This window comes from Neoarius graeffei, chromosome 9 (genome assembly GCF_027579695.1).
Source record: "Neoarius graeffei isolate fNeoGra1 chromosome 9, fNeoGra1.pri, whole genome shotgun sequence".
NCBI classification, from domain to species: domain Eukaryota; kingdom Metazoa; phylum Chordata; class Actinopteri; order Siluriformes; family Ariidae; genus Neoarius; species Neoarius graeffei.
The window spans coordinates 62,705,911-62,721,240 of record NC_083577.1 but is presented as its reverse complement, the minus strand read 5'-3'; the positions used below and the strand labels follow the sequence as shown (position 1 = coordinate 62,721,240).

At 40.8% G+C, this 15,330-nt stretch overlaps 1 protein-coding gene across 6 annotated transcripts in view; it reads right to left on the bottom strand.

Annotated features, from left to right (window-relative positions):
- Window positions 1-2,607: 2,607 nt before the first annotated feature.
- The window catches only part of osbpl6 (oxysterol binding protein-like 6), a 115,987-nt gene continuing 103,264 nt past the window's right edge, over window positions 2,608-15,330 (bottom strand). For all 6 annotated transcript variants that reach the window (XM_060930054.1, XM_060930049.1, XM_060930053.1 and 3 more), the window contains 8 exons: window positions 15,041-15,178; window positions 12,347-12,410; window positions 11,789-11,867; window positions 11,455-11,599; window positions 11,223-11,367; window positions 10,983-11,109; window positions 7,517-7,639; window positions 2,608-5,413 (listed from right to left, as the gene is read on the bottom strand). In XM_060930054.1, the coding sequence (XP_060786037.1) occupies window positions 5,305-5,413; window positions 7,517-7,639; window positions 10,983-11,109; window positions 11,223-11,367; window positions 11,455-11,599; window positions 11,789-11,867; window positions 12,347-12,410; window positions 15,041-15,178 (930 nt within the window). In that variant the 3' untranslated portion in view covers window positions 2,608-5,304. The remainder of the gene's footprint in view (window positions 5,414-7,516; window positions 7,640-10,982; window positions 11,110-11,222; window positions 11,368-11,454; window positions 11,600-11,788; window positions 11,868-12,346; window positions 12,411-15,040; window positions 15,179-15,330) is intronic.

Genomic DNA, 15,330 nt, shown 5'->3' with positions numbered 1-15,330 from the left:
CATGTACGTGTTTTATATATAATGTATATATTTACAGTACCAGTCAAAAGTTTGGACACATGGCAATGAGTAATATTTTGATTGGTACTGTATATGCTGTGTCTCACAGTGAATTATTATTTTTGGTCGATGCTGAGAGAACCACTGGTAGCAAGCAGAGCAACCTCAACCACCTGCATCTTACTGAGCTTGTGAAAGTGGCAGTTTCATTTCCATTTTAGTATTTACACTGGGAAGCTGGTTAGTCCATTAAAAAGAAAGTAAACAGATGCACACTCTTTCACACCTGCCTTCCGAGTCCTCATTCTCCTCACAACAGCCAGGGTGTTACAATATACCATTTTTCTATTTACTTACAAGCAGCCAAACTGGAAATACAACCCCAATTCCAAAAAAGTTGGAACAAAGTACAAATTGTAAATAAAAACAGAATGCAATAATTTACAAATCTCAAAAACTGATATTGTATTCACAATAGAACATAGACAACATATCAAATGTCGAAAGTGAGACATTTTGAAATTTCATGCCAAATATTGGCTCATTTGAAATTTCATGACAGCAACACATCTCAAAAAAGTTGGGACAGGGGCAATAAGAGGCTGGAAAAGTTAAAGGTACAAAAAAGGAACAGCTGGAGGACCAAATTGCAACTCATTAGGTCAATTGGCAATAGGTCATTAACATGACTGGATATAAAAAGAGCATCTTGGAGTGGCAGCGGCTCTCAGAAGTAAAGATGGGAAGAGCATCACCAATCCCCCTAATTCTGCGCCGACAAATAGTGGAGCAATATCAGAAAGGAGTTCGACAGTGTAAAATTGCAAAGAGTTTGAACATATCATCTACAGTGCATAATATCATCAAAAGATTTAGAGAATCTGGAAGAATCTCTGTGTGTAAGGGTCAAGGCCGGAAAACCATACTGGGTGCCCGTGATCTTCGGGACCTTAGACGGCACTGCATCACATACAGGCATGCTTCTGTATTGGAAATCACAAAATGGGCTCAGGAATATTTCCAGAGAACATTATCTGTGAACACAATTCACCGTGCCATCCGCCGTTGCCAGCTAAAACTCTATAGTTCCAAGAAGAAGCCGTATCTAAACATGATCCAGAAGTGCAGATATCTTCTCTGGGCCAAGGCTCATTTAAAATGGACTGTGGCAAAGTGGAAAACTGTTCTGTGGTCAGACAAATCAAAATTTGAAGTTCTTTATGGAAATCAGGGACGCCGTATCATTTGGACTAAAGAGGAGAAGGACGACCCAAGTTGTTATCAGTGCTCAGTTCAGAAGCCTGCATCTCTGATGGTATGGGGTTGCATTAGTGTGTGTGGCATGGGCAGCTTACACATCTGGAAAGACACCATCAATGCTGAAAGGTATATCCAGGTTTTAGAGCAACATATGCTCCCATCCAGACGACGTATCTTTCAGGGAAGACCTTGCATTTTCCAACATGACAATGCCAAACCACATACTGCATCAATTACAGCATCATGGCTGCGTAGAAGAAGGGTCCGGGTACTGAACTGGCCAGCCTGCAGTCCAGATCTTTCACCCATAGAAAACATTTGGCGCATCATAAAACGGAAGATACGACAAAAAAGACCTAAGACAGTTGAGCAACTAGAATCCTACATTAGACAAGAATGGGTTAACATTCCTATCCCTAAACTTGAGCAACTTGTCTCCTCAGTCCCCAGACGTTTACAGACTGTTGTAAAGAGAAAAGGGGATGTCTCACAGTGGGAAACATGGCCTTGTCCCAACTTTTTTGAGATGTGTTGTTGTCATGAAATTTAAAATCACCTAATCTTTCTCTTTAAATGATACATTTTCTCAGTTTAAACATTTGATATGTCATCTATGTTCTATTCTGAATAAAATATGGAATTTTGAAACTTCCACATCATTGCATTCTGTTTTTATTTACAATTTGTACTTTGTCCCAACTTTTTTTGGAATCGGGGTTGTATCTCAATTATTTACCCTATTATATTATTCACCTTACTGTATTGCATGAATGCCAGTAGAATCATATAAAGTATAGGTGCTTTTATAGCATTCAAATTTTGTTACAATTTTCCAGTGTTCAGGTTGTGAAATACCAACCGAGAACTGATTGGAGAGTGACAGTTTTTCAAATTAAAAAGACTTTAATATTTCATTACTTAATTGGCTGAGCATTTGTTCTCGTCAAATCACACAACTCTGTTCATTTTGTTAATACCGGCTGCAACCTGAAGTTTCATTGTTTTGCATTTTGGCTCAACTTTATTTGACTCAGCAGAGTTTGTAGATTGGGACGAATGGTCTAGAAGGTTTTGCCGAATGTGCAAAATCAAGCAACTGTCCCCTAAGGGCTTTTTTGATTGTATGACACTGAGATGGGCCTATATATGAAATACTGTTCCATAGTACCATCTATACTGCACTCTTGGTTCCAGGAAGAGACAACAGGATTCAAACAGCACCATTGTTTCTTGGGACACAGAGTGCTCGTGTGCGCACGCTTGTGCTATAAAGAAGAAAGCCAGGCCACAGTGATTTCCAGCAGTCTGGTATATTGGAACAAGCACTAGATAGCAGCGGCGTACAGTGATCATGGAAAGAGTTATATGCATTTATACAATTGCACTTCATCAGATGAGACCCGTTGTAAAATGGATTTATTCAGCCAGAACACACCACTTACAGTAGTGTGGAGTCTGCCAGACTGGATATAATAATGAAAATAAATCTGTAAAACAAAAACTGCTACTGAAACAAAACATCTTTATAAGGCATCAGCAACGTCCATTGGCAGGCTGTCGTGTACACATGCAGGTAGAAAACAACGATAAAGGGTGAAAGAGATATACAGTCTCCTTCTCTGTCGTTGCGGTTTCTTTTCTTGAAGAACATGTACATTTCACTAGAACATCAAATTGAAATATTTGTTCCTGGGATTATTTCTTACGAGAATCAATGAGTTATTAAAATATGATTAGGCTCCTGGTTGGATATCCAATCCCTCATGCTGGTGAAGGCAAGAAAGGGAAAAAAACCCATACATTATTTAACTGCACTGTATGCTACAGTGAATGTCCCTCAGGTTGCCTGACAGATTCAGAAAAACCACAAGTTTTTCACCATTTGCATATTTACTGCACTTTAAATGTATCGGGTTTGCCTTTGCTTTGACACAGCAGCCAGTTAAAAGACTGATGCCTGTTTTTTTTTTTTCATCGGGTTTAGGGATGCAGATTATGCAGCCGAGCTAATTCAGGGAGACGGCATTGGTATACAGTGTGTGTTTAGTACTTAATACACATTATAACTATAGTGCAGTACTGTGTTAGTATTATATAGATGCAGTAAGGCACAGCAAGTGGGGCTGATATACTGATATATGATTGTTAGTGAGACAGCTTCTGTTTAGAGATATGTAACTACGTTTTACACACGTTGTTTTTGAACTATCATGATAGTTTTGGTAATCTAGTGACATTCTAAAGAGAGGATTTTTTTTCTGCTTATAATTGATATAACTAGCTAAAATGAACACATGACACTGTCTCCCGTGACTCCTGTTTAACAGAAAGAATAGTATGTAAATCCAGTGTAGTCAACATCATATAGCGCACAATCAAACCCAATGAGCTATGCATGACCAATGCAACAATTTCTTCAAGGAAATATGTTTTGTGACCAATGTGGTGAGAATTGTACAGTGAAGAATAATATTCAAAGCAATGCTAACCCTAATGGCGCAGAACCTGCAATTTTGTTTCACGGGTGCAGGTTTTCTAGGGAAAAAAGAAACATTTACACATCAAAATGAACACAGGGAAATTTGCATTAAATAAAAATACAAACTTGTCTTTGGTTGGAAGCAGGAACTGATTCTAAACACGTCCCATAAAATAAAATGAGCAATAAGCCATTTGCTTAAGCAGACTTCCTAAACAAGGGTGTGAGGTTTATTATGGATCTCAGAGTTAGAGTAGAGTTTCAGTAACATATTTACTACTTTGTGACTGCATTGATTAAGACATCAGTTCAAAAACTTCAATCTATACTCGTATTATTCTTAAAAAATAAAATATCAAACGTGGCACTGGATGGCCACGATGTGTCACTGATGTAGTAATAGATCAGCTGTTACTGAACAGAGCAGATGTCCTGAACCTGGCACACATACAGCGAATGGAAGAACAATTTACACTTACATTAGACTTATAATCTTACAATCCTCCAAATTAAACATTTAAAACAATTAAAAACGTTTAGTCATTAATCCTTTAAAAACTAAATTATTAAATCTTAAAATAGCCACATGAGCTTTTCTTAAAAGGATATGCTAAAAAATACATGCCTGGGGAATGATGGGCAATCTTAGGTGATTAGTGTGTAACGTATACAACCTGGAAATGTCTTCTGTCTGGAACTACTGCAGGACATGCTATAAAACAGGGACACTGGCAGGGTTACTGCAGAGATCCCCCCAGGTTTCTATGGTCTTCAAACACATTTAGGCCTCTCGTTTTAGGCTGCAGATTCTCAGTAGGATCAGAATGCTCTGAGGGTATTTTCAAAAAGTATAAGCAAATACGTTTTTAATGAAATTTGACAAAATGTGGATTTGTAAAAGTTAACCAGTGTCACTTATGCAATTCCATTTCGTGGTCACTAAAGAGTTGAAAGATAGCAGATGAAAAGAAAAGAACTGGCTGGTCTATATGTGCCCTGCTGTTGGGACAAACGGACAGTCCCTGCGCTGGCAATGAGGTTCTCAGCTCTGACAGCTTACAAAAATACCATTACATTTCAAAACTACAAATGATATGTCAACAAGTCGGTATAGCATATGCCAATGAAAGCTGCCATCTAAACATGCAGGATATTCTGTAGATACTGTCTATGTAACCAAGAGATAAAATTCACACTGCCGGTCTAAACTTGAAGAAATCAAACCGATTTCACTAAAAGCATAAAACTGGGTTATTAAGAAGCAGCTTGTTAAGGCAAGGGCGTAACGGGAAGCCTGACGGGCTTCAACAGGACAGATCTACAACTCCCAGACAGTTGCTGTGACAACGACCCTGTCTCTGTATGTTCCTACAGTGAGAGAGACTGTGGATAGGGAGAGGTGGGGCAGCGTGTGCAGAGTCTGTCCTCATCCATCCCCCGGGAGCCGCGTGAGAGCCGTCAGTAAAGTCCCGTGCCGCTGCGCTTCAATGTAAGCCGTACTGTGCATAGGTTAAGCTTCTGGAGTCTGTAGCAATGGTGATATGTTTTGTACAAGCATTTAGATGCTACCACAGTTGAAGGTTTTCCAGCTTGAGGAAGCCGGGATCCTTACGTAGCTCCCAGTACATGTTATTGGACACCCACCTCTCTCTCTGGTTCGAGTCTACAATTTTTCTGTGAATGAAAACATGGACAGAGTGAAAGCTGATGAAGTGAAAAACAGCATTAAGCAGCTATGGTACAAATGTATTGAAAGCTCATGTATAGCCTATTCAACAAGTACAACACAAACATGCTGAGAATAACAGACTATTATTATTCTATCCACATTCACTGGATATGAGCAGTGGCGCACTCTGATTGGCTACTCTACTTCTAGGCTATCAGCTCATATACCGTGAGTAGAGAAAAACAAAATGGCGTCGCGTGTTGCTGAACCAACTGAGGACGAAATAGAAACTATACTCATTAACAAAACCACCAAAAATACAAAGGGCAACAAAATATGGAATAAAAAGTATTTGATGGTAAGAACGTATCTTTTAAATTTTTTTTCAAGAATTATTATTATAGCATTTTTCACAAACTGCTACTTTCAGTTCACCAGTTTGTTTATATTCTAAGAGGAAATGATTCTGTTGGAGATTTTGTATAAAGTTTTTATTTATCAAATTTGCACAAAATAAAAATGCTCTGTTTCTCAAAATTCAGTGAATGTGGATAGAATAAAACAGTTATTCCACTCAATCTCGTCATATATCAGCTCATGTACGACTCGATTTCATGGAATAACTGTTAAATGTCCTCGTCACTTAAGTCTCTTAAATGGGGTGCTAGTGACCCCATCCATCACCCAAACGCCATGTCCTCAATATTCCTTCAAATTAAACTTACAGCATTTAATTAGTACATTATTCTCTAACGTGCATTTCAATGTATTCTGTAAGTTGTAGCACAATATAAATATACATTTCACTTTATAATTTCACTCCTTTGTCCCTCACGCCATCAGACTGTCCAACTCCTCTCTGGGGGGGAGGCGGGGTAACAGGAGGACAGAGGACAGGAAGGAGCAGTAGCCTAGCCTAACAATAAGCAGTACTGGACAATGTGCAATATAATGTGCAATATCTCTCCTGCTGCCCCCCCTCCCATTTTTCCCCACTCCTCTCTCTCCCCCCCTTCCTCTCTTCCCCATATCTTATTCTTTTTATATTTGTATAAATACTTAATTTATTTTAATTTATCTAGAAGTTTTTCTCTATTTCTTTTCTCTGTTTATCTGTAATGATGCTGCTGGAATCTTAATTTCCCTAAGGGAACCCTCCCAAAGGGATCAATAAAGTTTGATCTAATCTAATCTAATCTGATCTAATCTAATCTAATCACTACAGGGATCTGTGTTAGATAAGTGCTAACACAAATGCAAAGCCACCAACAATCTGATGAATGGCTGGCAAAAGTTTCAGAACCTGAAAAATTATTCTGATAATCTCATTCTCATCTCATTATCTCTGGCCGCTTCATCCTGTTCTACAGGGTCGCAGGCAAGCTGGAGCCTATCCCAGCTGACTACGGGCGAAAGGCGGGGTACACCCTGGACAAGTCGCCAGGTCATCACAGGGCTGACACATAGACACAGACAACCATTCACACCTACGGTCAATTTAGAGTCACCAGTTAACCTAACCTGCATGTCTTTGGACTGTGGGGGAAACCGGAGCACCCGGAGGAAACCCACACGGACACGGGGAGAACATGCAAACTCTGCACAGAAAGGCCCTCGCCGGCCACGGGGCTCGAACCCAGACCTTCTTGCTGTGAGGCGACAGTGCTAACCACTACACCACCGTGCCGCCCCCCTCCTACACTTATCCTCAATATAAAATCCAGATGCATATGCAAACTGATCTCATGAAACACCTCAAAATCCTACATACATCCACTCCTTCGCCCATTAAACTGACAAGCTAATTTTGGATGGTCTATATTTGCATATTTAAATATATTTTACTTATTTTTTATAAGCTATTATACCTTATGATGCAATCATATATGTCTGTCACATGTTCGGTACTAACTCCCCATACAGAATCTAACCATAAAATACGTTAGTTTACTTTTCATACACACACACACACACACACACACAGTATTTATAAGTGTTCTTTATCTGAATGATTCTATCTGATTGCACAGTGAATGAAGATTCTCCCTTATACACTACAAGTAGATTGAATGTGTGACCAGAGAAACAACGTGTGATAATACACTCACTTAAAAAAGCGTGGCTGATGTTTGGTGTTGTTTTCTTCATGCCACTTCCTTCTCGCCCGCTGAAGTTCCTCAATCCTCTGTTTCTCAGCTGCAGCTAACTCCAGCTTCCCCTCCTCCAGGTACCTGTACATGAGGATAAGAGGGTGCGGTACAGCTCAGCCACTGACTGCAGATTTCCATTAATGAGGTTCTGTGGTCTTTCCATTGAGGTGTGAAATTAATAGACTATTATAAACTGCCTCTTTGCAGTCCTGAGATCACTTTAGGCTCAAACCAGAGACCCAGAAGACCTATCATACCTTTAATAATGTAATCCTCCACAAGACAAATGTTTACCTGTCAATCTGGTGAAAAAACGTATTTGATGAAAATTGCAATGCGATGCTTGTCTCCTCCAGAAGATGGCAGTAGTATTTAGTATTTAGAAATCTGCAGAATGCATCTTAGACTGCAGAGTAATGAGTCATGAGTATGGGAGCCCACATGGCGGAGGTGTGTGTGTGTGTGTACTGGTGTGGTCTGAAACAATTGCTTGTATGTTTGAATATTTTAGGGCAATTAAAATTACAACTGCTGGTTGCCATAGTTTCACTAGTAGAGCAATAACCACATGGCCGATGAGATTCCTACAAGCTAGCTGCAGAATATACAGTCTGAGATGACATTGAAAATATGGGTTTTTTTCCATTTAAAACAAGAAATAAACACAGTTTTAGCATTTTAAAACAAAGAAAGTAAATGTTCAATATGTTTTGCACTATTTCAAGTTCCTATTTAAATAAAAGCAAATGTGTGATATTGACCATGTTAACTGTCTGATACAAAAGGTCAGAATCTCCTCATGTCTGATCTCTTCTACTGAAGCATGTGTTTAGAAGACACTCCGATGGATTTGATAAAAAAAAAAAATTGATCATAAGTTTTTGCACAAACTTGTGGAGTCCATGGGAGCTCGAGTGCACTGTCATTAAAGCAAAAAGGGGACCAAAAAAAAAAAGGGGGGGGGGGGGGGGGGGGCTAAGAAACTCGGAAATTCTTAATACATTTCAAAATATTTCCAACATTCTATTTTTCACTCAAGTTGTTGTCAATAATATAATTTATAATGAAAATTACTGTATTACATTAGAAAAGAATGCAAAACAGAAGCATTTTCACTTGTGCGTTCAGATTTTTGGATCCCACTATGTGTGTTTTTACACACACACATATATACATACATACACCAGCAGGTTACTCGGTGTTGCCCGGATTTTGCAAAATTCTGGGTTACCCCCAGACTTCCATGTCAAATTTGGTGAAGATCCGTCGAGAAATGGTGATGTTAACCCAAGACAAACAAAAATCCAAACATCCACTACACAGGGGCCCACCGGGGACCCACTGGGGCCCAAATATGGAATTTCTAAGTTCTGCCAAATTGTGTCTCTCTCCTGTACCTATGTGCCAAGTTTAATGAAGATCTGTCGAGAGTTTGTGTTGATAAATGTAACATGAAAGGCATTGAGGGAGGGGGTGGGTGGATGTTGTGCCCCCCAGGGACCTCCCTGGGGCCCGTACATGGCAAAATTCTGGGTCATCCCGGGAGCTACCTGCCAAAGTTGGTGAAAATCCGTCGAGAAATGGCGACATTAGCTCAAGACAAACAAACACACTTCGCCGCTTATTTTATATATATATATATATATATATATACATACACACACACACACACACGTGTGTGTGTGTGTATATATATACACACACACACACACACACACACACACACACACACACGTGTGTGTGTTCGTTCGTCTGCAAAACCTGTAGGATGTCACTATGGATAAGTGGGTGGAAAACATTTTTAAAAAAAAATGTTTAGACCAGGGCGGCACGGTGGTGTAGTGGTTAGCGCTGTCGCCTCACAGCAAGAAGGTCCTGGGTTCGAGCCCCGGGGCCGGCGAGGGCCTTTCTGTGTGGAGTTTGCATGTTCTCCCCGTGTCCGCGTGGGTTTCCTCCGGGTGCTCCGGTTTCCCCCACAGTCCAAAGACATGCAGGTTAGGTTAACTGGTGACTCTAAATTGACCGTAGGTGTGAATGTGAGTGTGAATGGTTGTCTGTGTCTATGTGTCAGCCCTGTGATGACCTGGCGACTTGTCCAGGGTGTACCCCGCCTTTCGCCCGTAGTCAGCTGGGATAGGCTCCAGCTTGCCTGCGACCCTGTAGAAGGATTAAGCGGCTAGAGATAATGAGATGAGATGAGATGTTTAGACCAGTTTTTCTCGTCAATAATATGCATTTGCATCTTTACTTTAAAAAACCATAAGTATATTTTACACTGTGGCAAGAACATGCTCGGTAAGGAGCAGCTTTAACCAGCGCAGTGGTAAAAACACTGCAGAGTAAAAACCCTGTCCGTCTAAAGATGCCTAAAACCTTGCTAGCTCAGTATGATTTCCTGATGCAATGAGAGAGAACAGAGATGATGGAGTGAAAAGGCAGACAGGTGATGAGGCAGAGACTGATCTGATGGACTTAATGTGTTTAAGGTACCCAAATACTGTGAAAATAGGTGTTTCACCTTTTTTGGTGAAAGACGACACATACCACCACCCCTCTCTCCCACTGATCGCTGCCACATGACTTTGCCTTTGACATGAATAAGATTAAACCTCTACTCACTTTTTTTTCACAGCACTCTCCCTGTCAACTTTGCATTGCTAATACTCTCCTCAACTGTAGATCACTAGCTCACACTGAAAATGAATCTCTGCCCACTCTGGAGAAGAAGAAGCAGCCTTCATTTGTCAGACGTACACTTAAGCACACAGTGAAATTCCACTTCTGCATTTATCCCACCTAAAACAGTGAACACAGACATGCGCACACACACAAGTGAGCAATGAACACACACACACCCAGAGCAGTGGGCAGCTATGGTACAGCAACTGGGGAGCAGTTGGGGTTCAGTGCCTTGCTCAAGGGCACTTCATGGCTGCCCCATGTTAACCTAATTGCATGTCTTTGGACTGTGGGGGAAACCGGAGCACCCGGAGGAAACCCACGCAGACACGGGGAGAACATGCAAACTCCACACAGAAAGGCCCCAGTCAGCCAGCCACTGGACTTGAACCCAGAACCTTCTTGCTGTGCGGTGATCGTGCTAACCACTACACCACCATTTAAAAAAATGTTTGTCACTTCATGCTGCTGCTGGGGTGAGCTCAGAATTAAATGTGAGGTTCGTCTTTAAAATATAAATATTATGACATCCATCCATCCATTTTCTTTACCACTTATCTGTCAGGGTCGTGGGTAAGCCAGAGCCAATCCCAGCTGACTTCAGGTCAGAGATGGAGTACACACTGGGCATATTAGAACACTTTTTAAATAGTATTTGAACAGATAAATTAATTCTGAAAGGTCTAGTGTGTGTGTGTGTGTGTGTTTTTGGTCTGTTCTGAGGTAAGTGTGTGCGCGTTTGTACCTCTGGTCTGGTCGGAAGCGAGCATCTGTAGGTGGCAGCAGCTCCCTCATCTCTGGACAAAGTTCATTCAGCTCAATAGCAAACCTGGTAAAGCCGTAGTACAGCTCGTAGTCTGTAGGCATCGAGCCTGAAAGCACACATTACATATTTCAGATGTACACACAGCACAAAGATCAAATCAAGTAACACGCTTACGTGGCATTTTACACAGCAGTATAACATGCATTCGATTTAAAATACCTGGTCTCCAGATACACTTAGCAGAGGGTGGTACACCACAGTAAAGACCTTCATGCCATTTCCCAAAGAGCCTGTGGACCACCTTCCCCTCCTGGTCCATCACAAAGCCCTGCACCTCATTCACATTGGAACTCCAGTAGTTACCCTATATGCACATGCAAACATGCATAAAAAAGAAAAAAACAGACAGGGAAAGCAACAGACACACAGAGGGTGTGTGGCGACTGATTACCTTGATGAAAGTGAGTTTGCAGATGCAAGCACTACTCTTGGTGTTTCGGATCGTGATCTCTCCATAGTGCTCAATCCACCTTCTCCCACTCAGAATGTTGTGCACACATGTGGTCACTTTATTCCACTCATAATGGTCACCATAGCTATAAACACAAAGCCTACTAATTAGTCTTAGACTCAGTAAGACAAACATCCAAGCCTTTGAGGACAATCAGCCACCAAAAATCTATTCTTGACAAAGAAAAAAAGGCTGCTACAAGGAAAGTACTTTACTTTCACTGGTTACTGAATACGCCAATACAGTACAACATAATGTCCTTTTTTTTTTGTACCTGGGAAGCATGACGTTAACAGTGCCAATGGGGATGATTTCCATAGACTTCCCCCAGAACTTATTCTTCCATCTGACATCTAATGCATTATTAGAAACACACATTTGTCTTATTATCCTTGTAAGGACAGTCCACTGATATTTATTAATGCAGTGAATTAATATTATGGCTACACATGCCTACAAAAAATAAATAAAATAAAATAAAATTGGGGGCTTAGTGGGAACCTGCCAAATGTCTCAAGGTCAAAAATGCCAGACACTCGGTCCCCACCAAGATATAAAACGCCATTTTATCTCATCATCCTTCCCTCCCAGTGGCAATATCACAAACTATATTCTGCTCATCTCCAAAAAGTAAACAGAAACCTGGAACCTGAGGCGTACTGTACTAATTTTACTGTAAGCACAGCTGGGAAACTCTATAGCTGATTCTATGTCCAGTTTGTGATACTTTCAGAGAGAGGCAGGAGAATATGGAGAGAGGAAGAAAAAAAAAGAAAGAAATCTATCTGGCTATTGAACAGCATAAGCGGGAAAATGAATAATTGAGTCTTACCTTGCCAGAAGGTGAAGTTTTTGGACTCACAGTGGCAGGCAGAGACTGGGGGGTGGTGGCTCACCTGAACACAGAAAAAAACCCAACACAAATTATCCAGAGGAGAAATTTACTCAGGTGTTCTGCATAGTCTTTATGAAACCTGAAACTCCTTTTTTTTTATTTTTATTTTTTATGAAACATTTTATATAAGCCAAAAATAGACTGTTAAAGCTGTCTAACAAATTCTGGTCCTTCAACAAAGATAATCCTAATGTATTCATCACCCTGTTGCAACTGTCAGTTTAGCAAGAACAAAATAAATATTCTGGTGAATTTGATTTTGGCATATGTTTGATAGCCTGACTTAAAAAAAAAAAGATTCTAATTCAATAGATTTATGATGAAAGAAAATTATGCCATATTTAACAGTTATTCCATGAAATCGAGTCGTACATGAGCTGAGAGCCGGTGAGGTGCATAGTACCGAGTTGGCTATAAGCCATGTACAACAAGATTGAGTGGAATGTTTTATTCTATCCACATTCACTGGATTTTGAGAAACAGAGCATTTTTATTTTTTGCAAATTTGATAAATAAAAACTTTATACAAATCGTCTGACAAAATAATTTCCGCTTAGAATATAAACAAACCGGTGAAATGACGGTAGCAATTTCTGAAAAACGCTATAATAATAATAATAATAATTAATTCTCGATTTAAAAAAATTATACGTTCTTACCATCAAATACTTTTATTCCATATTTTGTTGCTTTTTTTTGTATTTTTTTGGGTTTTGTTTTCGAGTAGAGTTTTTATTTCATCCTCGGTTGGTACAGCAACATGCTCCACCATTTTGTTTTTCTCTAATCACGGTATATGAGCTGATAGCCTAGTAGTAGTGTAGCCAATCAGAGTGCGCGATTGCTCATATCCAGTGAATGTGGATAGAATAAAACGTTATTTTTAGCCATGATAGCAGTTTTTTACTCAAAAGGGCAAAATTCCAAAGCACATCCTGTTGCTTTAATGCAACTTAAAGGAACAGTCCACCGTACTTCCATAATGAAATATGCTCTTATCTGAATTGAGACGAGCTGCTCCGTACCTCTCCGAGCTTTGCGCGACCTCCCAGTCAGTCAGACGCGCTGTCACTCCTGTTAGCAATGTAGCTAACACCTTCTGCGCGCTTCGACAGCGCATTGATATCTGAGCTCCGTATCAATGTGCTGCCGAAGCGCGCAGAAGGTGTTAGTACGCCTGTCATTATAGTGCGGACTTTCCATAGCATAGAAAATCGCCACGTTTCAATTTGTGTAACTGAACTTGTTTCATATCACTGGTCATATAAACCTTTGTAAACAGGAAAAACGCGGAAGAGTTTGGTCGCATCTAACTACAGCCCCAAAAAATACCATTGGCCATGCTGAGCCTAGCTACATTGCTAACAGGAGTGACAGCACGTCTGACTGACCGGGAGGTCGCGCAAAGCTCGGACAGGTACGGAGCAGCTCGTCTCAATTCAGATAAGAGCATATTTTATTATGGAAGTACGGTGGACTGTTCCTTTAATGCTAATCTCAGAGAAGTTAACATAGTTTTAGCTAAATCAGATATTCAGCTTCCATTCAGTGCTTTCTGTGTCATTCCTGGTATCATCTAGTAGTCAGTAGTGAAGCAGCTAGAGAAAAATATCAAACTGGTTCCCAAAAATATCTACCCCAAAGCAGTTGTAATTCTTCATCAATTATTTCCACCTCCATGATGTGTAAGCAGGAGGGGCTATTCACAGTATTTGGGCTGAGAGTCATAGCTCTGGATGCTACCCTTCTGTAAGAAGACATTTACAACAGATAACATAATAATGCGATACGATCACAACACACATCAGAGTTTTTCTACTAGATCAGCACAATTTTCACATCCACAGCACCTGCATGAATTTTTTTTTTTTTTACATTGCACTGCGGCCACATGATTGGCTGATTACATAATTGCATGAATGTGCTGGGCGGCACGGTGGTGTAGTGGTTAGCGCTGTCGCCTCACAGCAAGAAGGTTCTGGGTTCGAGCCCAGCAGTTGACAGGGGCCTTTCTGTGAGGAGTTTGCATGTTCTCCCCGTGTCTGTGTGGGTTTCCTCCGGGTGCTCCGGTTTCCTCCACAGTCCAAAGACATGCAGGTTAGGTTAACTGGTGACTCTAAATTGACCGTAGGTGTGAATGCGAGTGTGAATTGTTGTTTGTCTCTACGTGTCAGCCCTGCGATGACCTGGCGACTTGCCCAGGGTGTACCCCGCCTCTTGCTCATAGTCAGCTGGGATAGGCTCCAGCTTCCCCGTGACCCTGTACAGGATAAGCGGCTACGGATAACGGATGGATGAATGTGCAGGTGTTCCTAATAAATTGGACAGTGAGTGTACACAGAGACAGTAGGAGCCTGCTGACAAAAGTCCTCTGCTATTATGAGGACAGAGGACAGGAGCTTTTTATGGCCTTGTACAAATGTGCGTGTTCACAAAAGCACTGACAGACACTGCATAATAACAGTAGAGCTGTTACAACAGCATATTTCTCTCAGTGAACTTGACACTGGTTCTAAATGACTTACTTTACATCATTGTGATTTGCTGCTTGCACATTTGCCAGCTGTGTGAATGTGGACTGTATTACTGTGTAGGCAGCAGCGAGGCAGGAGTGAAAGAGATGCAGCTTACCTGTTCAGCGAAGAAGCAGAATCCCTTGTCTTCTCGGATACATTCGTATGTCTCTCCCAGTATGGGGTTGAAGGGCTTGCTGCCTGCGCGGTAGTATGTGGAGGAGTATGCTGAGACCGCAAACGCAGCTACCAGCGCCTACACACACATTAGCAGGAGATACACACCAGTCACAGCGCAGCAAGTCATTAAAGCAAATTACACTGTAAAAAGTTTTATCTTCGCAAGTGAAAATATCTTGAATAGTTGACACGAGCTAGCATTTCCTATTAGAAGAATACAAGACACCA